The sequence below is a fragment of the Chlamydotis macqueenii genome, chromosome 2 (assembly GCF_036417535.1).
Source record: "Chlamydotis macqueenii isolate bChlMac1 chromosome 2, bChlMac1.mat, whole genome shotgun sequence".
Classification (NCBI taxonomy): domain Eukaryota; kingdom Metazoa; phylum Chordata; class Aves; order Otidiformes; family Otididae; genus Chlamydotis; species Chlamydotis macqueenii.
The window spans coordinates 108,774,000-108,790,313 of NC_141557.1; the positions used below are offsets into that span (position 1 = coordinate 108,774,000).

General features: G+C 41.8%; 1 protein-coding gene across 1 annotated transcript in view; it reads right to left on the reverse strand.

Moving 5' to 3' along the window:
• Window positions 1–4,564, reverse strand: part of VAPA (VAMP associated protein A) — a 39,485-nt gene extending 34,921 nt beyond the window's left edge. Inside the window, exon 1 of the mRNA XM_086740618.1 lies at window positions 4,221–4,564. Coding sequence (XP_086596744.1) covers window positions 4,221–4,296 — 76 coding nt within the window. The 5' untranslated portion in view covers window positions 4,297–4,564. The remainder of the gene's footprint in view (window positions 1–4,220) is intronic.
• Window positions 4,565–16,314: the final 11,750 nt, after the last annotated feature.

Genomic DNA, 16,314 nt, shown 5'->3' on the forward strand with positions numbered 1-16,314 from the left:
TAGCCTGTGTTTTTCAATGTTACCCATAGCAGTGTAACAATTACAAAAATACTGCTGTGGATTATTTTGTATTATTTAAAAGGCTGTCAAAATCCGCATCTCAGAACAAGACACAATACTTAAATGAGTGCTTTCTACCTTACCTGGAAATAGTCATTTGAATATACACCAGCTGATAGCTGATTTTATACACTTACAATCCTAGCTCAATCAGATTAATAATCAGAAATTAAATATCATCTGTTATATTGATCTCTCCCAGCAATTCAAATCAAAGGGAACATTTATTGCACACAAAATGCTCAAAAGTTGATTTTAGTCTGCTTACTTGCTGACTTATTTCTAGCCTTGAGGTAATAACCTTTACAAAAGTAACGTAACCGGATTTCACACACTTGTAAGCAAGAATTTCAATAAAGGACATCAATTTAGAATATTCAGAGATTTTTATAAGTCTGACAATTGCTAGTCAGACACATCTGAATCACATGAAATTCAAATTCTGAACACTGTCTACTAATCTTCCAAGGCTCATCAAATCACCTAGTGTTGATTTTCAATTAGGTGTTACAGAAGCATATCTTATGACTGATTTGAAGATTTGGCAAAGGTTTTTAGAAAAGAACCGCCATCTAAGACCAACTTAAATATACATTACTTAAAATTGCAAAAGTGGCTTCTTTGACTTAAGTAAGACCTAGCTCCCATAAAAACACTAGAAATCTTTGAACCGAAAACTTCGAGTGCTGCTATTTAACTACAAAATTGTTCAAAAAAAAAAAAATTAAAAGAAATGTATTTACTCACAAGGAACCAGTTCCAAATCACCATAATCTTCACTAAACTAGAGCTACAGACAATAACTATACGCATGAGTCACATGAAAAGACCCCAGTAAGAGGCAGAAGATGTTCCACCAAATTAGTTGCTTTTAAGTGTCTCATGTTTCAATTCTTCCTATTCAGTCCTAAACAAACCCAAACAACTTCAGATTTGAGAAGCTAAACAAAACACATTAAACTAAAATACAGAAGAAAGAGAAGAAAGCTAGCCTACAGGAGCAATATGGCTGAAGATCTAGATACAAGAACCATGAGGCAAATTCTCAATGCTTCATATTGAGTCTCTGAAAGTGGCATTACGTAGTGTATCAACTGCCTGTTAGTTCCATCACGTAAATGCAATTTTTCATCCTCATCACATTTGCACAACACTCTGAAAAGTACTTATTAAAAATACTTATTTGTTTTGTGGTTTTCTTAGTTATTCCTGATGATTCCAGAATCGGAAGAAACCCAGTTATCACAGAAGCAGAGGGAATTAACCATGAGCCAAAATGCTACTAAAGACTGAAGTTTCTAGGAATGCAAAGTACGATGGAAACAGGATTCTAATCCTTTGGTCACCTAGGAAAATATGTAATGTGTTAGCCACCAGGGGACATGTTCTTTAGACCCCCCCTGAACTGTGCAGAATAAAATTCAGGATAAATGTATTATAGACCTTATTTTTGCTGAGCGAGTAAAGCAGATTTTAAAAAGACAAACAGTTTCATCAGGCAATGATGAATTTAAAGCCTTGTCAACAGCTCCTTAAGATAAGTCCTATGTACTTTTAAATTGAAATCATTGTTTGCATAGGGGCACTCTAACACATTTCACTGTTACCCTAAAGGTCAGTAAATCCACTATAAGTTCCTGAGGCAAGAAAACAAAACTACTAGTCTAATTCAGATGTTTAGACTTAAACTGGATTTCTCTTACACACACATCAACAGTGTTAGGTCAATAATAATAATAATGGATAATTGTCCCGATAAAATACCTTTCAGTAACCAGCTGCACTGAAAAATCACATACTTTTTTTTTTTTAAACAAAGTTGTTATTCTGAGTCATACATTATTACTAATTAATTACTTTTTAAAAGATAATATTTGGAATTCCCTTCTGCCAATATTGTACTCTCCAATGCAGTACTTTAGAACTGAAATACTGTCTGTAGTCCACAAACCTTTTTAAACACCTCAGAATAAGAAATTAGAAAATATTTATTGAGAGCACACTTGATACTCTCTCAATAGATACCTCCCTCTATAGCATATTACTGTAATAATACAGTAATAGAGACTGCTTTCCATGGAGTACTAAGACTGCAGTCTCATTATGCTTTGGATTTTGTTTTTTCTTAATCTGGTCTACAGAAATTTTCCTAATATAGGCATTAGCCTGAAATCAAAGTTCATGCCTAAAGAATACACATTTCTGTGCTCTAAGTACATAAACACACACCATAATAAACCCAGTGATTGACAATGGCTTCAAACAAACAGAATTTCTAGTCTAGTATTTATTCTATATTCCCTGTATCAACACTTTGTTTCAAATCACATAAACATGGCTTGCCTTCAAGCTGGAAATAACTCAAGATTTGAAAGCTTCAAATTAGAAAGAGAAGCTTTTTTCTTAAAAGATAAAATAAAATAAAACAAAACCATGCATTTCCCTTCAAGCTGTTCTTGCAATTAGAATACAGTGTATTGAAATCGGAGTGCAGCCAGACCTGGCACTATTTTAATAACACAAAACAGAAGTTAAAAAGATAAGTTCTCACTATGGTTTTGACTCTGTCTATGAACGGGCAATTTAAAAATCTATAAATTGTGTGATCAGACAAATTTTGGTTTTTAATTGATTTGAGGGATCCATAAAACAAGTATAGTTTGTTAAAAATCTCTTTGACAAACCAGACTTAAGCTTTATTTCTAAAAGCCAGGCAAGCCAAAGGTATTTTGGGGGAATGGTGATCTTCTCTAACATAAACATTAATTTGTACTAGTTGACCATTTAAAGACTTTCACAACATCATAAATTCTCCTGTGTTCCTCTAAAACAATGAAAAATGAGTCTACTAAAAATGGAAAACAAAACAGAAACATTTATAGGCTTAGGCAAGTACACATGCTGATATTAGTGACAAAATTCAAAACGTAAGTTCAGATAACATGAACAGCTTTAAAAAAAGAAAAATCTAATATTGCTGACTCTAAATCTGAAACATTATGATATTTTTCTCAATGCTTCTTACGAATATGAGATATAATCACAGGATACTACTGAAAACTACTTACTCTGTCACAGTTTTCTTTATGCCTTTACCTTTCAGGGCTCACTCATCTTTGGAAGAGCCTTCCTCTTCACAACTATCTAATGTATTAAGAGATAACAACTCCTACATGATAACAGCACTAAGTGGGACCTACTTTGATAGAAGCTGTCATGCCGGTCACAGTCAAGCGGTCAGCACGCAATACCCAAGATACACAGAAACTTCCAAAACGCACACATTCCTTGCCTTCATTCCCAAGAATGCTAACATACCGACAACCTGCCTGAAACACGACAACTCGGGGGAAAGGGCGAGGAGTCATTTGCCAGGCCGGTAGGCCAGGCTGCACCGGGGACAGGGTGCGAGTGCCCGCACCTCGCCCACTCGCACGCCTCTGGAGTGATGGTGCAAAACCGCACCAGTCCCCGCAGGGGCAGCGCCGAGGCCCGGGGACTGGGCTCTGACAAGCGGAGGAAGGGGGAGAAGGCCAAACGTGAGGGTAGCCTCCTGAAGCCAGTCTTCCCCCCGCTCCCCTCCCCGCACGGCAGCAAGGCTTCAATCGCCCACTTCGGGGCCTCTCCTACCCAACATAGGCAGAGAGAGACCTCACGGAGGGGGCTCGACGGCCACGCAGGACCCTCCGCCCCCAAGAAATGACAGGAGCGTGACTCCCCCTCCCCGGGCCGGGCCTCTCGAGAGGAGCGGTGACACGGCAGCGGCCGCGCCGGCATGTAGAGGAGGACAGGCGGGGGCAGGGGGCGGACCGGCGCCCCGGTGGGGGCCGGAGAAGGGGAGGGCGGCCCCCGAGGGCCGCGCCCGGCAGAGCGGAGGCGGCGGGGGGGCACCCGCCGGAGCCGCGGACACGCTTTCGAGTCCCCGCGGGATCCCAAGATGGCGGCGGCCAAGCCCGTTCACCGGCTCGGCGGCGCCTCCCCCTCATCCCACCCCCCCGACAGACCCGGGCGGGCAGGGCCCGCCACTGCGGCCCGGAGGAGCGGGAGGAGGGGACGACACCGAGGCGCCTGGAGGCGGCCCAGCGCCGAAGCGAAACGGAAGACCTCGCCGGGCCAGGACGTCCCGCCGCCCTGCTCCCCCGCGCCGGACTCCCCCTTACCTTTGAATTTGAGGTCGGTGGGCGGATCGAGCACCAGGATCTGCTCGTGCTTCGCCAGAGCCCCGGCGGCCGCCATCTCGCTCGCTCGCTCACTCCGGCGGGAGGCGGAGTGGGGGGGAGGGAAGACGAGGAGGAGAAGGAGGAGGCGGAGGAGGAGCGGGAGGTGGAGACCGCCGGCGGCCCCGCTCCCTCGCGGCGGGCGGTGGCTCCGCGCGCTGCCAGCGGGGCGCGGGGCGCGGGCCGAGGGCGGGCGGGCGGGCGCTGCCGCTTCGCGCGCTGCCGCCCCGAGCCCGGCTCAGCCACCTTCCGCGCGCGCCTGCCTCAACGGCCGCCCGGCAACGCCGCCCCTCTGCGGGCACGAGGGCGGCGGAGGCGGCGGTGGGCCCCTGCGCGCATGCGCCCGCACACAAGCTCGCGCGTGGCGGCTCCCGCCCTGCCGGTTGGAGTGAGACCCCCGCGACCCAGCCCTTACAGCCCCTCCCTGCTGGAGCCGCCGGGGCGGGACGGAGTAGGGAGAAGCGGCACCCTCCTCCCGCCCCAAACACACAGAGCTCGGGCAGAGGCGGCGGGAGTAGCACTCGTGCGCCGAGTACTGGCAGCTGGAAGAGGAAGGGAGCCGCTGGCTCGGTGCGTTGGGCTGGGGCCTATCGCTCCCAGCGGGCAGGCGCGGGGCGTGCCGGGAGTTGTAGTCTGTGCGGGACGCTGAGGCGGGAATGGGGGGTCTTGGCGGGCTCCTTCCCCTCGGGGCTGTGGGGAAGCGCGGCCCTCCCGGCTCCGGGGTGGTTTAGCCAGCCCTTCCCTCGGAGTTGGATGAAGGGAAGGTGAGGGTGGGTTGTAGGTCCCCGAGGGGCAATTGGGAAAGGGAGAGGGACAAATAGTCTGAAACTGCCCCAGGCTGCTGGTGGCTCTGGATTGGGTCCGGGCTGCTCACGGGTGAGGCTTGAGGCATTGGAGCGGGCTCCCGGCTGCAGTCAAGACCCCGCGTCGGGACGGCTGCGGCCTGGCCTAAAGACAGCTCTGCCACCGTGCCAGGCAGCACCTGGGCGCTGGGGTGGACGAGCTTGGCCCTCGAACAGGCCTGGAAAACGGCCAGAAACTCTCCTTCAGTAGGAAGATTGGTAGGTGAAGGCTTAGGAGCATTAACACCAAGTCGATGCTGAGAGAGATTGAGCTCTTGCAAAACTTGAATGAGAAATAAGAGCCGTTATTTATTAGTATTTACCATCCTTCTCACTTGCATATTTTGTCAGACACAATGTTTTCACGGTAGGCTTTTTCATTAATACCATACTTTCAAGCTGATGGTGCACCTTAGGATATTCAAGTACACCAGTGACCACTCAAAAAAACCCCAAAAAAAAACCAGACAGACAAATCCATCTGAACCTTGATGGCCCCTACATCCTAAATCTACTTCTGAAGAATCTGGCTGTAAGATACATAAGTTGTATTCATGCGAGGTTGGAGTACAGGTGACGGAAATGAAGTCAGAAGGATTAACACATTTATTTTTCCTCTCTTGCAATCTAGTGTAGGTATGCTAAGAACATGTATAGGGACCCATTTGAAAAATACGTCCTGATAATAAATACGTTGAAATTACTTAAATGCTTTAACTTCAAAATCAGTTCACGATAGCAAGACTTGTGGATCACAAAATTTCTTTTGTGAATAGCTCTACTTCATCCCCAGCCACAAAGGAAGGGTGTTGAGGCCATTCGGCGGGGGAGACCCTCTGAGTAATTTAGGTTCAGGCTCTGCCTTGGCTCCAGTAGAGCCTTCACCCTCTGTTTTGGCTGCCTGCCTTTCCTCCCGACCTGCCACCATCGCACCTGCCTACTTCAGCACTTTCCTCCATGCCTCTCTTGTTGACAGCAAATACCCATGTGTCTTTTTATTACCATCGCTGACTGAAGAAGAAATAAGTGAGAAGTGTCATAGAAAAGTACTTCAGAGCAGTTTTACAGATTGGAATTGGCTTCAACAGGTGGAGTTACGTGGCATATATGTGAAAATGTAGCTAGAGGTCTGCAACTACTCTGCAGAGTTTCCTGCTACAGACTTATTTTATGATGCGCAGAAAACAGCATCTTAAATAACATCCTTTATTTACAGTGCAATACTTTAAGTTATTGTCTGGTGGTCTGCTGGGTTTTGTTAGCAAAACCAATGTTCCACTTTGTTTATGCATTCTTACCCTTGGGATCTGGAAGACAAACTGGAAGACAGAGGGTTTTTTTCTGTCTTTGTATATTTTTTTCTTCTACTGTTAACATGGACACTAAGTCTATTACCTCCACTCTTTCTCTGTTTCTCTTCATGAATCCACCAAAGATGAAGCCACAGTGTACACTTCTCAGAAATGATAATTCGGCTCCAGAATTACGTGGGCATTATGTACCAGAAGAACTTCTGGGTCTCAGCTTGCAAAGAATCAAGACATGGGGAACTGCTACAAAATACTAAATGCCACAAAAGGTTCTGTCTTTTCTCCTTTTAACAGGGTTTAAAAATAACAGTAAAGAGTACAAATTCAAAAGAAGCTTCCTCTATGCAGATTTAGAAGACAGAAATACCTCTGTTTTCTAATTCTTTTCTACGTCTCTTGTATAAGAAAATCTAAGGAGAACCAGAAGTTAAGATCTCTCCTTAATATGACAAGAGGTCTTACAGGTTTTCCCATGCATGGTTTTCAGTGCAAATGTCTTGTTAGACATGGTTGCGCGATAGATATACCTGCCATCAGGGGATGTGCATGGGTTGGGGAAGGACTGGGTTAATCCTTGTCACCAGTGTATCAAGAGGCAGTGAAGAAAGACAGATCATAACCTCAAGTATGATGTGGCTCACAGGAGGAGCATCACTGAGGTAGGAGGGGACCCCAAGAGGGCCTTAGTTCAATTTCCAATGGAAAGCAAGGTCAAAGCTGAATTCAGCCCAAGTCCCGCAGGGTCATTAAAACCTCCAAGGACAGAGATTTTACAGCCTCCTCGGGGCAGCCCGGCTCAGTGCTTGCCTGTCCAGCTTCAATCTGCTCGTTTTGTGTTGTAGTAATGGCAAAGTTACTACATAAACATTGAGTGGGCAGATTAATGGTAATTATGTACGAACGTGTTTTTTTAATGTAGTCTCTGTTGTTGGTTGAACACGTTGAGAACCTTAATAATGCATTAATCTGTTTTGTTGCATTTAGTATAATTTCTGATCTAATGCTTTTACTTCATGCAGGCAGGTGTCATTTTTTATATTAAATACCACCTGTGCTGTTGATCAGCAATATCTGGCAACCTTCTTCAACATCTGGCTCTTTTCATTTTAACACCTCATAGCGCAGTTCAGGAATGAAAACTTGGCTCTATTGCAGTCGACAGAACTCCTCTCACTGATTTTGCTGAGATCATGATGTCTTTCCAGAAGTATCTTTAGTATACTCAGTGCTACTTGCAGAAGTATAACATTTGCTTAATCTGATGTCAACATTTGTCCTGTGTGTTTGTAGATCTTAATGTTTTTCACACTGTGAATTCAGTATCGTTGCTATAATATCTCAGTTTTGAGATGGTTTGGCATTTTCCAAAACTGTTTGCTATTAAATATTAAATAAGCTCTCTCTATACCTGAGAAGTAGCAGAGTAGATTCAGTTTCTTAATAGTGTTTTCTGCTGTTTATTATGCAGGTAGTTTATTCAGTCTCACCAATTCTGAACTTGAAAATGTCTTGCAATAAAACAGTATCATGACCTTCTTTGCAATTTCTTGGTGTTATTAAGACTATCAGAAAAAGCAACCAAGTGCCACATTACTTGTCATGTTAATGGGAAAATTCTAGATCTCACTCAGTGAAGTATCTCATGCATCCTGCACTGCTACGTCAGTGAATATTGCAAAATTCAAAGATATAAAGGTAAGAGCATGTTTTAATTTTTCTTTAAGGAAATACCTGGGCTTTTGGTGCTGCTGTTTATCATCTGAAACACAAAACTGTTCGTACAGCAGGCTCTAGCCATCATTTACTGACTGCTAATGAGTTCCATATATAACTTTAAGCCCACTTGTTATATTGTAAATCAAAGGTAAAATTGCACTCCATGCTATTATTGAAGATTTATGGCATTATTCAAGTGTTGCCACAGACTGGAAGAGTAGATCTTAGTTGAATATCTTCAAGTTTGTTCAACTACAGTGTATTTCTTTACCTAGCGGTATTATTATAAAGGCGTAGAATGGATGTTGACTATTCAAGTAAAGACAAGCCAATAACACATAATGGCGTTCTCATAAATAGCTATAGCATAAAATTTGATGCACTTTTCATACTTTGGACCTGATTTTCTTCTCTGAACACAAAAATGCCCTAGACCATTAGCTTATGTAGGAACAAGACAGAAATTGCCTTGTCTTTGTGGTATAAAGTAGCATTTAAAGAACTTAATTATTCCTGAACTGATTTCAAATGTGCTAAAAGCCATTAGTCCTTTGAAAAAGGACTAAGTTATTAAGGAAATGGATTTTTGAATACTATTTTCAATAATTGGTTCTTAGAATTCATATAATTCATGAGGGATATAATGAAACAATTCAATATACAAAATATGAAATGTATGTGTGTTGGTTGTTATTTGCTGTTGCTGCATTTCTAAAAATGCACAAACACTTTGCTAAAAAGTAGCCAAAAATCAAATATGCATAGGTAAGTATACAAACGTAAGCACATAGTTGAAACTCATCTCCAGAAGATAAAAACTCTCTTAAATTTAACAGTCTTAACCTGAGAAGTAATTCTGCAGAAACAGCGTGATAGTGCCCTGTGGTCATTGCATCTCTTTTCTTATCTGATATTCTTGCAAACAACATCATGGTCTTTCTCAGTCTCAGTTCGGAGAACTCATCTGGCAACTGGGATTCAAATTTCCCCTTTCATTTGCTCTGTTAATACACATAGCAGCTCTGCAATGCTAATTCTGCCCTCAGCATCTCCTGAGCAGTCCCAGGAAGCCCTCAAATTATATTTCGACCTTCTGACTAGGTTCAGTTTCAATGGGTCACAAGGTAAATAGGAGCAAATAATGTCATACTGATGTGTGAAAGACAAGCGTTGTACTGAGACTGTGCATGATACATTAAGTGCTTTCCCTCTACTAAGCACTGATAAGACCTATACTGAAGTGCTGTGTCCCATTTTGGGCACTGTCCTTCAGGGAAGATGTAGGATAATTGAAGGGAGTCCAGAAGAGAATGCCTGTAATGACTAACGTCCAGAAAAGAGACAGATTGAAACATGAGAACAGATTGAAAAACTGAGGTTTCACCTAAGGAAGACAAGATTGACTCATATGTTCAGTAATAGCCTTCAAATACGTTAAAAGCTATTGCAAAGAGAAAGAAAATAGCCTGCTGTCATTTACTTTCAATAGGACAGGAAGTAATGGGCGTAGATCAGAGCAAGAACTGATTTAGAGCAGATAAGAATTTTTTAAGGGTAGGGATAATTAACAAAAAAAATTGCCTGGAAGTGCAATCCATTGAGTCCCAGTCACTGACCTCTAAGACGAGGTTAGACATCTGTTGGGAGACATAAATTTAGCTGATCCTGCCTTGAGATGTGACCTCTGAAGTCCTTTCCAGCCCTATGAGTCTATCGTTGTGTAAATTCCAGCATGCTCAAAGATTAAACTGATCATCTGCAGTGGAAATGTCCATTCCCTGAGGTCTGAGCTACAGTCCATTAAAATCAGGGGGAATTTTTCCAGTTACTTTAATAAGCATTGGATGAGGCCCTAATTGAGTGTGTAATTTGGAGCTGCGTACGGAATTTGGTCCACAAGTCTGTTAATGGTATTTGCAAATGAGAAGAATCTCCTTTTTCCCAGGATACATTAGTTTGCAGTGGTTACAAGAGAAAGTAAACACATGCTGAAGAAGCAGTACTAGATTTTTCTTACAAAATTGAGTAGAATTGACTGGAGACAGACACAAGAAGACCTCTGGGGAAAAATTAGCAATTTCTCTCAAGGAAAAACTTTTTAAACAGCAATTTTTTTACATCAATTAAGCAGGGACAGACAGAAAGAGACAGCAAAAACTATCTTAACAACACTTTAAAAATAAATGGGTATCATGAATGTGGGAATGAAATGTTTGTCTCTGCTGAAAGATCAAATTAGCTGAGAGCCTGAAAATGGGCAGAGCAAAAGAAGAGGAGACAGAGAAATTCAAACTGTCATTCAATTCAATTGGTTGCATAGTGACTGATGAGGAAAGATCCGTTCCCCCATAGTCTGTTACTAAATAACATAAAGATTTTCCTTCTCTGAATGATCAATTAAATCACAAGCACTTACGCCAGCTAAAGCTCTGCTTCTGCAATTGCACATGTTTATGCAATCCGGAGGAATACTAATATGCATGAAGTTAAGAATTTGCATATTTGCAAAATCACAGCTCCTGTGGGCATCCGCAGCCGGTCTGCTTTCGTGGGTTGCATGCATCTCTTGGAAATTCTTTCTCTGTTACTCTTGCCTTGCAGCAAGAAACAAGCAAGTGCTCAAAATGCTCCTCTGACAGATGCAGGAAGCTAAGGTTACTAATATGGGGTAAGACACACATGAAAGATCTTTGCTCTTGATTAATTCATCATCTCTAGGAGTAAAGACACAAGGTTTCTAGAATCATCTCCCCACTCTGGTTTGTTTGTTGCAGATGTGTTCTGTGTCTGCACACAAGCTTGAACACTCTACCTGAGAGATCATTTATGAAATATGTATTTACTCTGCATTCAGGGAAGAAAAAAAAGAAAAAAGTCTGCATAATATTATTGATGGAATTTTTGACTGCCAAATACTGAATTATTTATAGCTTAGTTGTACAAATGATACCCAAGGGGATCTGTTAGATTGCAATATGCAATTGATACACTGCACAAAAACAGGGACATGTCTTTCAGACTTTGTTCTGGTAATTTGGTGGGTCACCTTAAAACAGGTATGAACACTTTGCAGAGGCAAAGCTGGACTACCCAACAGCATTTTTGAAGTTGCAAGAGGTAAAAAGGCCTGCAGAAAGCCCTATGTAGCAAAAGGTGCGCTGACCTGTAGTACCCCATGTGAGATCTTGCCACTTCCAACCCATGTGCGCTCATTGGACAATGATCTGTCATGCAGGGCACTGTTCCCTGATGCTCCCCTTCCCTGTGAGCAACCCAGTCCCTTCTGCCCTGCAGTAAGTCCTACCTACGCTATGGGTACTGCAACCCTGTGCACGACTCTCCACCTACAACCATGAATATTCATCATGTTCCTCCCCCAACACCAAGCACTAACAGGGAAGGTTAGGAGAGCGTACCCACTCACCCACTACTTGGATCCTGTGTCTACATACTTGTTGCAGATAAATACATTGATGTGTCACTGTTAGATTAATAAAGTTAACTGCTTGTAAATATTTTATGGGCATGCCTTTTAATACAGACTTTAACTATGCAATCACTATTTTAATCCGCAGGTTTCCTGGCTTCAATTCTGCTTTTCAGAGGGAAACACACTATAGTGCATTGAGCCCCTTCTGCTTCCACTCTGTCACCCCAAAACTACTTCTGTCCTTTGCTGGGGTTTCTTTCCCTTCCCTCCCTCCTAATCCACATCGCTCCTGCCCCTCTCTTCCTGCAGACAGACAGGACAGCAAGCTTCCCCTTCTTTCAATTTCAAATGAAGCAGGTGTATTTTCTCCTCCTTTGTCCCTAGTATAAGAAAAAAAATTAATATAAATTAATAGCTATTTAATAGAAAACCAGAGTCAGCCACTGCGAACCTGGAATGTGTTTTCGTCCTGTGCCTGGCCTTTCCTTGCATTTTGCCTTCCCCGAGTAAGGCAAATAATAGAAATTAGGAAAATGGGAATCTGTAGTGGATCAGAGAGTAGCTTCTATTCATCCACCACCCTCCCTCTCTGAGCCAGAAGCAGAGGCCTCAGAGAGTCCCACCATAGACAGATAGCAGATAGTATTTCTTCCACATTGAGACTCAGCCTACTTTTAAATACTGGCTTAAGACTTAAGATCTGAAGCACAATGTTAAATACTCTTACATCATTTTCTTATCTTTGTTCTTTCCTTTCCAGCAATTTTGGTGTCATTTGCAAAGTTATTAGCAAAGAGTTGATGTTTTCTTCCAGATCACTGATAAAGACATTGAACTGCATTGGCTCCTTTGGAGCCGCTAAATAACCCATTAGAAGAGAGTAGAAACATGCTGATGTAGCTGCTAATTGGTTCGCAGAGCATTTGATACAGCTAAATTGATTTTGTATACTACTGGGGTTTTTTTACCAGATTGTCATGCAGGGCTACATCAAATGACTTAAAGTAATCCATCTGTATTAAGTCAATGCATCTACCTTAAGCAACTGCATTTTAGTCTCATCTCATCTTGTTGCTTGAATGCACCTAGTTTCCATTAAAAAAATACATTGATTAACATTACATAAGCTACTAACTATGAATTAATTTCTATTTGTTTCCCATATATGTCTCTATTAGTATTTTGCCCAGGGTCTATGTAATGCTTGTAATTATCTGAACCCATCACATTTATTCTTTACAGTGTGCCACGTTCTCTTTTTACCAGTCATCTGAAAGTCCCCCTGTGCACCAGTATTTGTTCAGAACAAATATGAATGGCTCCAAGAGTATCTCCACCAATTTTTGTCATACTCCGGGGAGCATTCAACCCCGAAGATTTAAATGTGTTTTGCTTTCACTGATGAACGTTCTCTCAGACATACAGTGAAAGGGAAAGAATTTCTATCACTTCATTATTATAACAGAAAAAAATACAGTTTTTCCAAGTAGCTTAGTAAAAACTGTGCTTTCTTATCCAGAAATGAGTCCCCAGGTGAATTCAGTTTCACTCACATCAAAGGCAAAAAAGAATAGTTGCATTTTGCTCTTGTTAGATATTCAGAGACAGTATGATACTGATAGAAACAGCTGAGCTGGATTTTGGCTTATGCATCAGCAACAAAACTTTTAACCAAGTTAAAATATTGGATGTTCAATCTCATGGATGGCTAAGATAAAAAGATCACTCTTTTTGGCAATTTTCACATTCTAAGTTAAATTTCCAAGTCTGGCATGTAATCTTCAGCAAATCTTAGGAGACTTGATCTGGATAGCTTTGATGGACAGCAAAGCAAGGAACCGCATCATTGTGTTTTTACTAAGTCACATTTTAAATCTGAGAATTAGGCTCTTCCTTAAAAAGTTTTATCCAGTTGGGAAATCTTGTGTATTTCAGTGACATCATGCATGATATTTCTTTACTTTTTTTCTTTTCCTTTATACTTATTGAAAAGTAAGATGAGATTTTAAATCTTTTGTTTGTCTCTTAGAGGGTGAACTGGATAGAGGTTTCTGAATGACTCATTTGGGCCACTGACTCAATTCTAACAAATTTCATTAACAATGTGTTATAAAAGACTGGACAGGATGGGAGGGTTTCTGGCCACATTATGACTGACCTGACTTCCGATTGTTTCAGCCTGGATAACGTAGATCAAGTCATTGTTAAACACAAGCAGAAGTAATTTGCTTGATGCGATGACCATAGCAACATCTATCAATTATCTGAGTACTTTTCTAGAAACTGGAACTGTAGAGTTTACCCAAGATGAGCTTAAATAGACTTTTGCACATTTTCAGTTTTCACTCTGTTGCCTTTGTGTGAGTTGAGTAGCTAATAAAACTCAACACTTTCCTTCATTGTGTCGTCAGAAGATAGCAGATGACATCATAAGGAAATTAATTATTTGCAGTTGCCTCACAGGAAAACTTAGAAATGCACAGAAACACCCGTGAAGCCTTCTCTTGTATGAGGCAATACAGAGGCCAGTTCTGATGAAAGTGATGGAGTTGGCATGGAGGCCTGACAGTGTGGTAATTCAACGTACACCAAGGCATCAAAGCCCTGACACAAAATTACTTTTATTTGGTGGCCTCATAGAAGAATGGCAGTTGAAGAGAGGACAGATACCTAAATGGAGGCATTTACCCTGGTGGTAGAAGGGAGACAATTTATACTCCATCATAATCGGTCAACATCTCGCTCTCCATAGACCAGCTCTGAGTACAAAGAACATAGGTAAATGACAACTGTGACATTATAGCAACGGTTCTGTTTAAAACTGCAGATGACTGTGAAACCTGACAGAGAATCTTTGTATCACCTCATCACACACTTTCTATGACATCATTGTGTATGAAATCAGATAGGCCACTTAGCTTGAAACAGGGCTTGCTTACATTTCCAGCATGACCTGAAGATACCAAAAGAAAATCACAAGTTCATGAACTCTAATTTCTTGCCTGTGGCTATCTGGTTTAAAATACATACTTGAATTATCTAACATCCAGGATTTAGTTATGCCTTTGAGCTCCCACTAAGTGGAAGGAAAATTTCCAATGCTGGTTGAAAATGGCAGGGAACACAACATCTTTCCTCTAACATGTCAGAAAATGGGGATCTCTTATGGGAATTCTGGCACCATTTCACAAAAAAAAAAGCTAGCTTTCTTCAAAAGCAGACCTGTCAGAAGGCAGCCTCAATACCTTCAGGCTCTCCTGAACTACTAGAGACATGGGCTGAGTCATCTTGCCAAATAGCTAAGTAACCACTTTCCTAGAGCTTTGAAACCCGTAGCTCCCAGACATCCTCACCTTGCTGTCAGTGATGTGATGCAAAACAGGCTTCTCAGACGGAGGCTCTCCTTCTAATCTGGTAGTTGCTTCAGGCCCTGTAATTTTTTAAACTATGTCTATCACACGAGAAAGGGTACAATTTTCTGCCGTGGTATGCATCTTTCACTGATGTGTGATTCGCAGTGAGATGACGCGAGGTGTCTGAAAGACATGCCTGCTGACAGTGATGACTTGATGACTCAAGTCTTGTGGATTTTCTAAGGCATCAATTTCCTCCTGGGAAAAATAAAATAAAAATCCCTCCATTTTGTCTTTCAGTGATGGATGTTGTGTTATTGTAAAGCCTTTATACTCCCAGCAGCAAGTACTTAAGTACCTACTACATGCTGTGGTTAAATCCGTCAATGCAAATCTACTTGGATACATTTATCACTACCTCATCCTTTATTCCATAGTCTTCTCTGGAACAATTTGCCCTTTTCGGATAAAACTACCCATTATTCTAAGGCGTCGTTCAGCCAGAGTCTAGCTTCTTGAATAGCTAAACCATGCAGGCAGAGTGGCTACATAAGTGCACTGGAATGTATTAGCCAAAGCCCTTTGTTCAGAGCTGCAACTCAGTAACCGGTTTTGTCATGGACTACATGAACAGGTACCATCTTTTAGTCAGTGAACTTTGTACTATGTAAATTCAGGTATACCCACAGGTAAAGATATGGTATCATTTTTGACTGGTGGAGTCTAGGCACCAGATGCACTCTTAACCTTGTATTTGTTTATGCTCATTTTTTAGCTAGGGTTCTCAGGTCACAAAGGAGTTAACATGGCTGTGCCATGAAATGGATGTATATGTACTCTTGAGCATTTATAATGTGATATCCTTTTTACCCTAAATGCAAATTTTCTATTTCAAACATCGCTTTTGTTCCTTCTCTATCACCTTGTTGGGGTTGTGACCCACCATGAAGAGTATCTTCCAGTGTAGGACATCATCATGTTGTTTTTCCCTTCTTTTCAGCTCTAAACATTATTTTCCCTCTTCAGAATTTTGTAATCAATGTGAAATTCTGTCTCTGTTCTCATTTCAAGAAACCTATTTCCCTTCCAGAAGCGTCACCTCCTAAAAACATTAAAAAAAAAAAAAAAAAAAAAAAAAAAGACTGTGGTGAAAAACTTATTAAAAAAACCCTCCAAAATCCATTTTATTTTCTGGTATCTCTGTCACAAGGAAACACGTTTACCTGTTGAAAGCCCTTTCCTAGATCATTATGAGTTTGTATTTCCAGCGTATCTCAAAAGCCTCCTTTGTATTCAAAACTGCCAAGAGACTGAGTCACCTCCATTAGAAACGTCAGTCGCTAATAAGACTTCTGTCCCTCCTTACTGTGACTATGGGGAAAACCA